At 39.3% G+C, this 14,294-nt stretch overlaps 1 protein-coding gene across 1 annotated transcript in view; it reads left to right on the forward strand.

Annotated features, from left to right (window-relative positions):
* ASRGL1 (asparaginase and isoaspartyl peptidase 1) overlaps positions 1-13,958 on the forward strand; it is a 28,186-nt gene extending 14,228 nt beyond the window's left edge. Inside the window, exons 4-7 of the mRNA XM_075268363.1 lie at positions 2,278-2,432; positions 3,089-3,207; positions 8,417-8,527; positions 13,539-13,958. Of these exons, the coding sequence (XP_075124464.1) occupies positions 2,278-2,432; positions 3,089-3,207; positions 8,417-8,527; positions 13,539-13,756 (603 nt within the window). The 3' untranslated portion in view covers positions 13,757-13,958. The remainder of the gene's footprint in view (positions 1-2,277; positions 2,433-3,088; positions 3,208-8,416; positions 8,528-13,538) is intronic.
* Positions 13,959-14,294: the final 336 nt, after the last annotated feature.

Consider the following 14,294-nt stretch of genomic DNA (forward strand, 5'->3'; position numbering starts at 1 on the left):
CCTCCTCCAGTGCACCAACTTCCTCATTTGCCTAAGACATTAGAGTAGTGTGTGCTGTAATATGATGACAGCTGAGTATGCTTCAAGGAGCTGACTCTTTAAAGGGGTTGTCCCATCACAAGGATCTTATCTATACTGCTTGTTAATGTGAATGTAAGACTTTTCCTAAATACATTGCTTCAGCAAAACTGCTTTGTTTGTCCACTATCTTACTTTATTCATTTCTCTGTTGACACATCCCTTGACTTATCTGGTCATAAGTCAAGTGATGTATCTGCTGCTCTCGGGGGTGGGGGGGGAGGGGCTAGGTGCACGGGAGCGAGCCTGGAGGGGGGTTGTGTAGTTTACACTTTGGGGGGGGGGGGGGGAAGGGGCCGCCAATACAGACCCAGCATCCGCTGTAATAACGAGGCGGATGCCGGGGAGTGTAGACACCGGCACAGGTGCCTGCAACATTGCTACGCTCCTGCCCTGCATGAAGCCAGCAGTGGCAGGAGCAATGCTGATATTCCGGAGGGGAGGGGGGGGGATGGAGCAGCGGAATAGCAGCATCGCTCCTGCCACTGCTGGCTCCCCGGCATCCGCCTCTCTATTACAGCGGATGCCGGGTCTGTATTACATTGTGAAGGCTGTACGTCCGATGCCTAGCTGCATTGGCAGCGCACACGCAGGGCCAGCGGCATAGAAGCGACTTGTTTTGCATATGTAACCCCGCCCACCAATGATGCAACAAAGCTGGAAGACAGAAGAATTTACAGCAGCGAAGACTAGCGAGTATGCGACGTGGGAATACCCCTTTAAACACATTGTGTACCATTAATGGAATTGGCTTCATTGCATCTAAAATAATGAAGCAGTTTTGCAAATATTCATGGTTTAAAAGTGGCCTAAACAGCTCATATATTACATTACTGACAAAAGTGAGAGAGTGGGTTTTACTCCCATTGAGCTCTGAATGTGTGTTTCCACAAGCAGATCTTGAAAAGATGCCATGTAGAAATAAACACACAAGAAGTGCAGCTTGATGCGTCTCCAAATATGTAGATGAAAATCTTCAAATATTTTGTCCATGGAAGCTATTCACACTTTGAGGGTCCTCTCAAGCAAGCGTTTTTTGAAGCTTAATATTCTCCACCGTTTTCTGTACAGAATGCAAAGTTGGTTGCCAGCCAGATGAAGAGAGGGGGAATCTAGAAATTCTTCTTGTCTTATAGGGGTCTTCCCAAATTCAACAAAAACCTTCTTAAATTCAGCAATGTATTTTAGGAAATAAAATGACATTTTACTTTGGTTGCCTGGTCCTCACTGTTGCTGCTCTGTGATGTTTGAGATCAGGTCACTGCAGCCAATTACAGTCTTCAGAGCTGGCCTCTACACATGACATGACACTTGTGAGGCCTGTGATTGGCTATAGTGGTGACCTGACCTGTAATGGCACATCAGAAGGCCACAACATCATGCAGTGAGTTGTCTTTTTAACTGAAACACATTGCTGTATTTAAAGGAGCTCTATCTTTGGGGATATACATTTTAAACTAAGAACATGTCAGAAAAGCCTTGAGAAAAGCTTTGGTTCAGTCCTCAACACCACCGTCTTTTAAGTAACTCGCTTGTTGTTTTCCTACAGTACACAAGCGTATTGTAGGACTAGAGTAAAGATGTCTGAAGAGCATGCGCAGAGCTGACAGCGTGTGCTCGGCGGCCATCTTTATTATATTCCTACATAAGCGTATTGTAAGAATAGAATAAAGATGGCTGCCGAGCATGCGCAGAGCCAACAGCGCATGCTAAGCAGCCATCTTTATTCTATTCCTACACGAGCTAGGAGCACCAGGACATCGCACGGGAGGTGGCATGTGCTCGGGACACAGGGAACGCCCTCTGTGCTTTCTGAGCCTCATTTGCATAAATGGAAAAAGTGATTTATTTCAAAAACAGCGGCATTGAGGACTGAAACAAAAATAGGAGTAGAATCGCCTTTCTAAAGGCTAGCTATTCCGACATGTCCTTATTTTAAAATGCATGTCTCCAATGATAGAGCCCCTTTTAAAAAGGCTTTTCTAGGAGTTAGAGCTCTACTTTGATCTAATCAGAAACATTCAGTACAGAACAGAGTTGTTGTTTGAACACTCTTTCACTTATGTCATTACTAATCTTTATTTGTCTTATTGGGAGACCTAAATGTTTATACCAAGCTCTTTACAAATGTCTGGCATAAAAGCAAAGTAAAATGGAATATATGTTGCCAACATTGTATTTATTTATTTTTTCCTTTAGACAGATCACATGCTTCTGACTTGTAAAGGAGCATCTTTGTTTGCTAAGGCACAAGGCGTTCCTGAAATCTTTGGTGAACAACTCATCACTGAACGTTCAAAAGAAAGATGGAGGAAGAATCTGAACCCTGGTTCAAACCCAGTGGCATATCAATTGTGAGCCTAAATTGTGTGTTTAATGTCTAACCTGTTGGGATCCATTGGGCCTTGTTTCCGAACTTTTCTTCCTATTATCACCCCTGATACGCTTTACAGGAGTTAGAAGATTAGAAGTTGCATTATCACCCATCTACCTAACCACGTTGCCTACTTACTCTTATTCACGAGTGTACTGGCACCTCAGCCGCATAGATTTTGATTTCTTTATGTAATTATTTTGGGAAGATATGTACATGTTCGTAGTGCATACATCGTAAACGCTGGGCAGCATGTTAGCCACAAACATGATTTTTTTTTTTTTCTTTTTAAATAAAACAATAAGGTTTGGTACATTGTTGCCTAAAGCAATACATGCTAGATTGTTTTCTCAAAATATGCTCTGTGAAATGAAATGGATATGGAGGTGTAATGTGGTTTATTTTATAAGCAGGTTTTATTTGTGTACTTCAAAAGTATGAAAATTGTCTCGGCAGTTTCTAATTTTTAACCCCTATCAGCACTAACGTCAATGCCCCTCTATATAACCTTAGCGTTACTTGTTTTCACACTGTGTGACTATCAGATGCGAGTACACTACAGATAGTCTGAAATCTGTTGCTGTTTTTATTTATGCCTTTTATTGCTTGACTGACAGAGCATTTCTTTATTGGTAGAGGTTTGGGAACTGTTGGAGCTGTTGCCATTGACAGTCAAGGTAATGTGGCCTGTGCAACATCTACTGGAGGAATGACTAATAAAATGGTTGGACGTGTTGGTGACACAGCCTGCATAGGTAAGAGTAAACTTACCAGGTAGGACTCATGCTTTTTTTTTTTTTTTTTTTTTTTTATTTGTCCTCAGTTGTACCCTGCTGATTGTTAACATATGGAGTATATATTATAGGACAGATGAGTGTAACTACAGGATAAGACTGTATGTAGAGTTAATTTGTAGTCTATTACCGTGGAGACACACAGGTTTGCATAAGAGCTGTGGACATGATTGTAAATTAAGACTCTGCATAAGTAATTATTATTTATTTATTTTTTTAAGTTGGTTAAAATGTGAATGCTTCCTTGTAATTAACATTCCTAAAACTTTTGTAGGTTTATACAGTTCTTATATAATCTTTAAAGCAGTTGTTCACTTTAAGAACACAGCAAGAATATGTCTTTTATATATTTAAAGGCATTTTGTTTTATTTGGAAATAATCGTATGGAAATGTATTTCTAAGCTCTTCATCCTGATCGCAGTGCTCTTTTTAGCCACTAGATGTCAACCAGCATTTTCATGTGGCAAAGACCAGTGTTTCTCACTTGTACTATAGTCTACCAAATAGAACTGACAGTACTTTATTACTGATTATTTTTAGAGCACCTTTAATTCCATGGTGTTTTACGTTTGAAAAGGGCTTACATACAAAATACACAAACACAAAAACAAGTAAAATAAGTCTGTGACATGCAATGCCCAAGTCCTGACATTGCTTTTCAGTGCCTGATAAACAAAACTCCTATCCTTTTTGTTGCTCTGCGTATGTTTTACTATTTTTTTTTTTTTTTTATTCATGCTGGTTATGAAAGCTGATGTGCTAGTGTTTTATAGATGTTTTTCTCAGTTAATAATCCATGTACAATGGTAAGAGGGCATAAAGATCAATATGGTTTCCCCTACAGTGTTGTTACTAAATACCTCACAGCATAATTTAATACTTTAAATGGGATTTAACAACTCAAACAGGAGGTCAGGGATGGTGAAACATTAATTTAAAAAAAAAAAAAAGGGTTGAGGGGATATCTTCACTCCATAAGGAGAGAACCACCATTTTGGTGTGTGGAGTCTTATTAAGCCATGAGCGCTCCACTGTGCAAAGGAACATGGGAAGAATATGCAAATCTGACTTCCATGATGTAATTAGGAAGCCAGTGCCTCAAGAATGCACACCAATAGAGGGCGCTCACTGATAATGTGCAAGTCTGTCTTCCATGATGTAATTAGGAAGACAGAGTCTCAGTCAAGCAAACCAATATAGGGTGCTCCCTTTAACATCATGCCGACCTTCTCAGAGGCCTTTGTTTGCAATGATGTTGGGATTTTACCAGGTACACTCTCTCAGCCAAGGGCAGCTGTTTTGATGTATTTGCATCTCATCAGCTTGGCGCAGAGAGGACTGATCTGGCAGAGGTCAGAGGCTTAGACAGGGTTGAGGGGATATCGTCACTCCATAAGGAGAGAACCACCATTTAGGTGTGTGGAGTCTTATTAAGCCATGAGCGCTCCAAAAAAATCATACTCTCCTGTTCCCGGAGCTCCAGTGTTCACTGCCACTCTCTATTAAGGCACATGCCATGAAGTCAGTCCTGTGCCGCACATGACTGATGAATCCAATCAAAGGCCAATCAGCGGTATGTGGTGCAGGACTTTCAGCAGTGACTTCTGTTCATTGTCAATTTACTGGACAACCCCTTTAAGGCTCAATTCACATCTGTGTCAGGGTTTCCTGTTATTACAGTAGACAATAGGGGATCTATTCTGTTAACTCTTTTTGGTCCAATTTTCACATTTTGTCAAGCACAAATAAAAATCTAAATTCTAGGGTTAAAAACTTTGCATCTCCATACCAGTTTGATTTCTGAACGTAAACTTCAAAATAGGTAAATACTCAGTATTTTTACGGGTGTTGGCATCTTATTGCAGTTTTTCATCAAAGTGTAATATTTTGAGAAAAATGAAACAAAATCATGTTTGAGACTAAAGGTCTGACCTTAGCAGACACACAATACATCATAAAATCAAGATGTTCAGTGCATCAGTGGTTAGCAAGAAGTTTATATGATTTCTAGTTTCCTACCACACTCCAAAGACATACTAATAGGGAACTCAGATTGTGACTGCGGAACATGTCGGCTTTATACAAATAAGAGAAATAAATATGCAGTGTCCATACATGTCGCTTTACCCACTGATGAGCGTGAGCCGTTTCCTTCTCCACCATTCACAGTTTGCTTCTTTACTACATACCCTTGTATTTGCCTGAACCACTTCCAGGCACTTAGCACAAGGAAATTTGGTATCACAACACCCATTACGTGTCCTGCCATTGACAGCCAGCCACTGGCACCTTCATTTGTAGTGATATCGTGAATGAGGAACCGTGACTGCTACTGACTGGAACCCTATCGCTTTCAATGATGAATCTGGGTTCTGATTGGGAACTAAGCACTGTAGAATTTGAGTAAAGAGGTCTTATGGTTATTGGTTCAATGTTGCCTTTGCTGTGGAATGACACACTACCCCAACTGCTGTTGTGATGTATGCAGTGGCTGTACTGATCAACAGTTAGTGACCCGAGTACTGCTACGAGACACTAACAAGTCGGCAATACGTGACGGCCATCCCATGTGTTGCCTCTCATGACAGATCTTCCAGCTGGCATTTTTCAGCAGGATAATGGTCACCTACACATACACACGTGGACAAAATTGTTGGTACCGCTCATTTAATGAAAGAAAAACCCACCATGGTCACAGAAATAACTTGAATCTGACAAAAGTAATAATAAAAATTCTATGAAAATGAACAAATGAAAGTTATACATTGCTTTTCGCTTCGACAGAATTAAAAAAACAAAAAAAACTTCATGAAACAGGCCTGGACAAAAATGATGGTTCCCTTAACTTAATATTTGTTACACAACCTTTTGAGGCAATCTTTGCAATCACACGATTCCTGTAACAGTCAATGACACTTCTGCACCTCCCAACAGATATTTTAGCTCACTCCTCATAAGCAAATTGCTCCAGTTGTCTCGGGTTTGAAGGAGGCCTTTTCCAGACAGCATGTTTCAGCTCCTTCCAAAGATGCTCAATAGGATTTAGGTCAGGGCTCATAGAAGGCCACTTAAGAATAGTCCAATGTTTTCCTCTTAGCCCTTCTAGGGTGTTTTTTAGCTGTGTGTTTTGGGTCATTATCCTGTTGCAAGACCTGTGACTGAGAACAAGCTTTCTGTCACTGGGCAGCACATTTCTCACTAGAATCCCTTGATAGTCTTGAGAGTTCATTGTACCCTGCACAGATTCAAGACACAGATGCAGCAAAGCAGCCCCAGAACATAACAGAGCCTCCTCCATGTTCCACAATAGGGACAGTGTTCTTTTCAAGATATGCTTCATTTTTCCGTCTATGAACATAGAGCTGATATGCCTTGCCAAAAAGTTTGATTTTTGTCTCATCTGTCCGTAGGACATTCTCCCAGAGGTTTTGTGGCTTGTCAGCAATTTTTATTTACTATTACTCTTGTTATTTCTGTGACCATTGTGGGTTTTTCTTTCATTAAACAAGGGGTACCAACAATTTTGTCGAAGTGTTTAGCAAGGATTCCCAAGGGATCCTTGGGACCTATAGGTGTGCAGGATTGACAGGGTCAACTACATCATCTGTGGACAACTGTGCTGCAGGATACCATACAAAACCTGTATGCATCCATGGCCAACCATATCTCATCTTGTATCCAGGATAATTGCAGCCCAAGGTTTAGAGCCTGCTTTCAGTTAGCCTTTATGTACCTACACCTGGTCTGTGGTAAAACTGCCCAGACAGCACATGGATGACATGTAAAAGTATTCCTGTGTCACCCTTGGGTTACTGGAGTCTCTACAGAGGAGAAATGGAGAAGTATCCATGCTTTTGATTTTATCCATCTCCTAGACGTTTGCACACAAAAGATGGTAATGCCCACAATATTGATTATTGATATGTTTGTGTGTATATAATACTGGTTAAAAGTCAAAAGTATTAGACTGCATACAGTATGCAAAAGGTGTTTTTACATTTGCCTTCTAAAAGATGAAATTTTAAGTTTGTATTCTATGGAATGACCACTAGATGTCATTGTAGTGTGCTGAAAAGATCATGGATTTCAGTGCATACTGTACCTCAACAGTGTTCAGGTGAGAAATGAAGGTGTATTTAATGTACAGTCTGGGTTTGACAAGATATTTCTATGTCAATGAGGTTTTCATGGACTAATATTAATAAAATACCCTTAGGATAAGTCATCAATATCTAATTGGTGGAGGTCCGACACCCAGGAACCCCACTGATCAGCTCTTTGAAAAGTCCTGGTAAGTGATGTGGCCTCTTCACTGAATACCAAGTATAGCGCTCTACATTGCATGGTGGGGTTGTGCTTGGTATTGCATCTCAGCCTCGTTCACTTGACCTGCAAAGACAAATGTATGTGACATCTTTGACCTGTGAAACCTCCACCGATAAACCATTGATGATGTATCCATAGGATCAATGTCTGAACTCTCAGAAAATCACATTAAATTGGTATCTAGTGTTTTCTGTTGCATTGTTTTGTGCTGCATGCATACATAAAGAATTTATTACCCAACGGATATGCCTTAGTATTTTTGGGAGTAATCTTTATTATTTATATCTTCATATAAAAATCTTATCCTCGAAAAGCAAACAAAGGAATTAGCTTCCCTCTTTTAAAGTGGTGTGACTATGGATTTAGTTGAATTTGTGTTGTTAGCAACATTTTCCTATTACACACCCCATCATAAATCTAAACTGCGTGGGAAAAATATACTGTATGTTAATAGCCGTATGATTTCTCTGAAAATCAATCTTGATATAATGGTGAACTATAACAGAATAGACTATACGATTCAAGACCTTTCTGAGCATATAGCTGTAGTATGGGAGTGAAATCATTTTCTACTTTAAATGTGAATCTGGGATAGAGAAAAAAGTGAAGCATAGCCAAATGGTAGTGTAACTGCTGGTCAGCAGATTGTCGGTCTATGCAACTTTTGTAAAGGTGAATTTTATTTATGTAGAAATGCAAGTGTGAACTCTCCAGTACCAAGAATATGAAAAAATAAATTACAAAAATCTACAAAGATGTTCTCTGAAAAGTACTATCTTTACAACATGGAGATTGTGCTCTTATTTTACGTCTGTCTTATAATCCTGTTTCTATGACTTGCAGGATCCGGGGGGTATGCCAATAACAGTGTTGGTGCTGTGTCAACCACAGGGCATGGTGAAAGCATTATGAAAGTGACTCTAGCAAGTCTTATTTTATATTATATGGAACAAGGTCAGTTATAATGTCAATACTATTTCATGTAACCATGTTTATGACTTAAAAGGGGAACTTGCTTTTTTTCCAATTTATTGAAGCATTTTATTATAGTGGTTGGTTATACCTTGATGGGGCTGCTGTTAGTCATCTGCTTTTATTTTGTGTGTTCACTATGCAGGTTGATATGTACCATGCATAATGTAGGAGCACCCCTACTAGATTTACCAAAGGACAAAATATGGCACTTTTGAGGTGGGTTTGTTGGGGCAGTTTTTGAATTTAAAGCTGAAACCTGATAAATATTTTTTTTCACTTCTAAAGCTCAAAAACGTCATCAAAAACCACATCAAAACTGCATGCATTTTTTCCAGTGCAGTGTTAACTGCATCATGTGAATGCAGCCTCAAAGCTACACTATGCTATGCTTCCCATCCAGCGCATATAAAATTTCATCTTTTACCATCATCAGTTTGCTGCACTGACCCCCCCCCTCCCCCCATAGTATCATGCTCCCAAGTGGCCAAACACACAGTATATGACTCCCTAGTGGCCAGTTGTGCCATATATATGAGAGACCGTAACTTACCCAGCCATGTTTCTCCACCTCTGTTTACTGCTCTGTTGTTTTTAGCTTTGGCTTGATGTAGCAGGTCTGCATAACAGATGTCTGAATGCATTCTACTGTATTCAACCATGTTGGTGTTCTAAAGACACAGATCTAGTTGAATGATGACACACAGCCATCTTCCCACCAGAGTGTTGTGGCACTCATGGTAGTTTTCCACAGCTGATGTAGACATTAATCCCTGCTGACCTATCTTTTCATGGTACATCATCATAAAACCTGAGATTTTATCAGAAGTGTAAATATCTGCAGAGCTTTGCTGGGCAATCTTATCTGGTTGTATAAAGCAATATTTATATGTGGTGTCTAACCAGTTTTTCTGCTAATAACTTCATTATTACTGGTTTCTCTACATGTAACTCTGCCATAAGTGACTGTAAGATAGCAAAGAAGACGTTCAAAGACTGTGAAGAGAGACTTGCCTCTCTGCCTCCCTATGTCCTTTGTTTTCATCTGTTTGATTAATTGATATGCAATTAAAAAAAAGTGTACTGTTATAAGCTGCATTTTATTTGTTCATTAAAGGGACCCTGTTATAAAAAGCAGGACTAACTGAGCAGGTTGATGTATAGGCTTATGGAAAACATTCGGTATAACTTTTCATTTATCCATTGAAGTCTCTGCTCTTTCTATGTTGTGAAGTCCAAGGAGGTGGTCCTTTCAGTGATGGACAGCTATCTCTGTACACACAGTAATGGAGAGGAAGCTGCATTCCTTTTTAACATAAAGTGATAGGTGTAGGAAGCAGATCATTGATTGTATGTGCCCGAAAAACAGACAGTGGATAGAACTGCCAATCTCACACCTGTAGAGGAACGTGATAGAAGCGGATACAGAAAGAGGAGAGATTGTCGTAAATTTTCTTTCAAATTATCTTCTGCAATAGGTGTATGAAATGACCTCTCTGTATAAACTGTATATATATCAGCTATTACCACACTCTTTGTTTTAAAGTTAAGATGTGCAGAGGTTGAAGTTAAAGAGGACCTTTCACCATCTGGGGCACATGCAGAGTAATACACCATTAGAAAGCCGACCGTGCGCTCTCCTGTTCTGTGCCCCCGGTGAAGAGCTATCTGTGCCTGTACCGTAGCTCTTCACTGTCAGAAGGGCGTTTCTGACAGTCTGTTAGAAACGCCCTTCTTCACAGTCACGCCTATTGTGCTGTACTGTGAGAGCGGTGAGGAATGTAAGCAACGACCACTCTCACAGTACAGCGCTGTAGACGCTGCTGTGAGGAAGGGCATTCCTGACTGACTTCACTGGGGGCACAGAACGGGAAAGCCAAAAGTGTGCTGATTTCAGCACACTGTCTGCTTTCTAGCGGTATATTAAACCGCATGTGCCTCAGATGGTGAAAGGTTCTCTTTAAAGAGTTCTTGTCACTACGTACAAAATGCTAAATGCCACATATCATTTGATTCTGTCTGTTCTGATCCATTTGGTGTTTTCTTTTAAATTCTGTTCACCCATTCAAAAGATATGGCCCTGGAAAATTGCAGTGCTGATTCTACAAGTGGGCGGTAACCTTTTGTTTTTCTATGAGAAAATGAAAGGTTCCCATCCACATGGAGAATCAGAAGTAGTTTACATATCATTTTCCAGAGGACATATTCTTTTGGATGGATTTTAAAAAGAAAAACATCGACTTTTCAGGGGAACAACAAGAATACAATAATCTTTTACCTAGCATTTTCTACTTGTTGACTGATCATCTTTAAAATAGGTTTTAAAGGAATTGTCCAACTTTATTGCAAAGAAATTACCCATATACTGAAACCAATCTTTAAAATAAACAAACAAAAAAAAAATTCTTGATGCTGGACCTTGATGATGTTTTCACTGCAGCCAGTCTGTGACCTGTACACAAACTACACATGACCTAGTGGCCTGAGCGGGCTCTTGCCGTTTGTATACAGGTTACTGTTGAAGCCAGGCAGTGACCAGTCTCATTGGGTGTTGCTGCTGGAATGGTGGATCTGTAAAAGGAGATTTATCAATCTGTGCCACCTTTATAAAGTTTTTGTAGGTACACTTTTAGCTATGCTCATTGAGTTGGCATGGCTTAGCAGGATTAGGAACTGGGACCTACAATGCGCCATATAGAATGAAAGTGGTCTAAACTAAGCAACCCAAGAGGTGATAGTGCATCAAGTTTATCATCCAATGTGAACCACTATGAAAAATTGAGCACATCTAGCCTTATTCTCTGTTGTCCGCATTTTAGTAATAAATAAACATGTCCCATTGCTTTTCTCAATGCATCAATAGAGTAATAAATATATTGTTATATTTTCATACATGGCCACTAGTAATAAAGGTTATAAATATATTTTTTATTACCTGTCAGTAATTTGCAGTGCAATAAATCATATTGTAGCAAACCGCACAGGGAGAACTTTGTTCTCATCTGTATGTAATAATCGTTCTATTTTCTGCTGAATGTTGTGAAATACACACGGGGAGACTTTCTGTTCATAATGAAGCTGGATTCTATTTTAGATTATAGTGCTAATCATGTTTTAGGCACTTTTCACACCTCCCTCAACAGTTACATCAAGAGAACATGAAATGGTAAGATAAGTTGTAAAATAAAGCAAATGCATTAACCCCTTAAGAATAACTGTACTGTTAAGGTGGATGTTGGGGGTTTTGAAATTGATGCCCGCTCAGGAGGAGTTGAGTGGGCACCACAACCACTGTGTCCCTCTTGTTTTACATAGTAGGGACCAGATTGCAGTGACTGTGATCAGAAATGTGTCTGACGATGGGCATTTAATTGCACAGATGCAACCACGGCATCGGAGTGGTTATTTTCAGTTCTGTCTCTTCTGTTCAGCAGTGGTATTATAGTCTGTGGTTTTAAGCAATCTAATGATTTCAGGTTCAAGTTCCCAAGTAGGTGAAAAAGAAGTGAAAAAAAAATTAAAAAGTTTGCTAAAAGTTATTATAAAAAATATATAAATTCAACTCCCCACCCTTTCCATGCAATACATGTCAAACTAAACATAAACATATTAAAATGTCTAATGTAGCAAAACAGAAAAATATGTATCTCATGGAGTGAACACCTTAGCGGGAAAAAAATCTAAATGACTGTCTTTATTTTTTTCACTTCTTTGACTCCCCAAACAATGGACTAAAAAGTGATTAAAATGTTACATTTTCCCAAAATGTTTTCAATAAAAGAGTACATCTTGCCCTGCAAAAAAAAACCAAACCCTCCATACACAGCACTGTACAATGAAGTTTTAAAAAGTTACAGATGTCACAATATGGCTATGCAAATAATTCCCCCCCCCAGACTAGAATTTTTTTTAAAGGTGGTATAACATGTAAAGAATTAAAAAAAAAAAAAAACTACATAAATTTGGTATCCCTGTAATCATACTAACCCTCAGAAAATAGTTCATGTGTCATTTGGACCACATAGTGAACACCAAAAAATGAAACCTGTAAGAAAATGGCATAATTGCATTTTTTTCACAATTAAAGGGGATGTTCAGGAACTTGAAGTTAACATATCTGGTCGATCTGGGTATTTGTTGCAAAAATGCCTACAGTTTATGGGCTGGCTCTGATCCTAGGTCACATAATGAGTAACCAGCCTCCGTCCTCTGGGTCACTTCTCCACCCTGTCCATCCCTCTCTTTTTTGCAAAGTAAGTAGTGCCTTTGAGAACAATTTCTCATGGGGAACAAAAAAGTAATTCTTTGTATAACTCAGTGAAAGAAAAAAAAGTTATGGCTTGAGGAGTAAAGAATGAAAGCACAAAAAATGGGAAATTGCTGTGTCCTTAAGGAGTTAAAGCCGTGCACCATTGTGATAAATGTGGGGCTAATCACGTCATTTTCTCGATCGCCTAAATTCCTAAGTATTAAAGGAGTTTCACAGGACTAGGAAAATATAACATGTTGTATCTGGTATTGCGGTTCAACATCTCTTCAGTGGAGCTGAGCTGTAATACCTAACACAAACCATGGACAGAAGTGGCGCTGTTGCTGAAAAAGAGCAGCCATGCTTTTTTAATTCGGTAAAACATTGCAAACAATAAGGTATGTCATTGGGACCATGCTTTGATTAAAAGGTGATTTCTTTCTCAGGAAATTGTTGCTGAGATGGGAATAACTACTCAGTGCTGCTTTATGCCGTTTTAGTAACTCCTGTAGAGGTAAATGAGGGATATGGAAATGGTGTAGCACATTTAGCTACACTGTTTCCTAGCTGTGGAACTACAGAAATAGTGCATATGTAGAAATGGAAAGTGCTCTTCTTTAGAATATATTTGGGGATCACATTAAACAAGTCTGTGCATGATCTCATCACATGGTTGCAGTTCTTCTGGCATGTATAAGATAAGGTGCATCTTGGAGATCTGAAATAGCTGTTTTTTCATTCCAGGTATGTCTACAGAAGAGGCAGCCGAAGCAGGTCTAAACTACATGAAAACTCGGGTAGATGGAAGTGGAGGTGTTATTGTAGTTAACAGTACAGGCGACTGGACAGCAAAGTTTTCCACGAAACAGATGTCTTGGGCTGCAGTTAAAGATGACCAGCTACACTATGGCATCTATACTGGAGAAAACAAGATTGTGCCCATTGCTGCATCCCCACAATAGCGAATGTAATCCCACATTTTCTCAGGATCTGCTGATTGTTGTTTACAAACAACTATATACATATTTTTCTTTTCTTTGAATCAAATTTTTTTATAGTGTAATTTTTATGATGAATGTACCCAGCAAAAAGTGTTGGTCTGTAAATTTGTAATTGTTTACAAAGCCAAAAAGGTAATTAAATGTAATGACATCCTCAAATTTACATTACCATTGTTCAGTAGTTTATTGACATAAATGTTTTCTTGTATGGATCATGACATGGTTCTGAGCATTTGCTACCATGCAGGAATATAGCAGGTGGTGAGTGTGGGACGCCAGCAAGCCACTTTTATGTATTTACCTACAGAGAGAGGGCAGTGAGCTGCAACTATGACCCAGGTGATGAAAAGTCTAGTTACAGCTCTGCAGAATGGACCTTACCACATTAACACTAAACACAGTTTGTCCATTTATCTGAAGCATGACACCTACTGTACAAAAAGGTGCACACAGGAAACATACAGTTGTGCTCAAAAGTTTACATACCCCGGCAGATTTC

This window comes from Leptodactylus fuscus, chromosome 3 (assembly GCF_031893055.1).
Source record: "Leptodactylus fuscus isolate aLepFus1 chromosome 3, aLepFus1.hap2, whole genome shotgun sequence".
NCBI lineage: Eukaryota > Metazoa > Chordata > Amphibia > Anura > Leptodactylidae > Leptodactylus > Leptodactylus fuscus.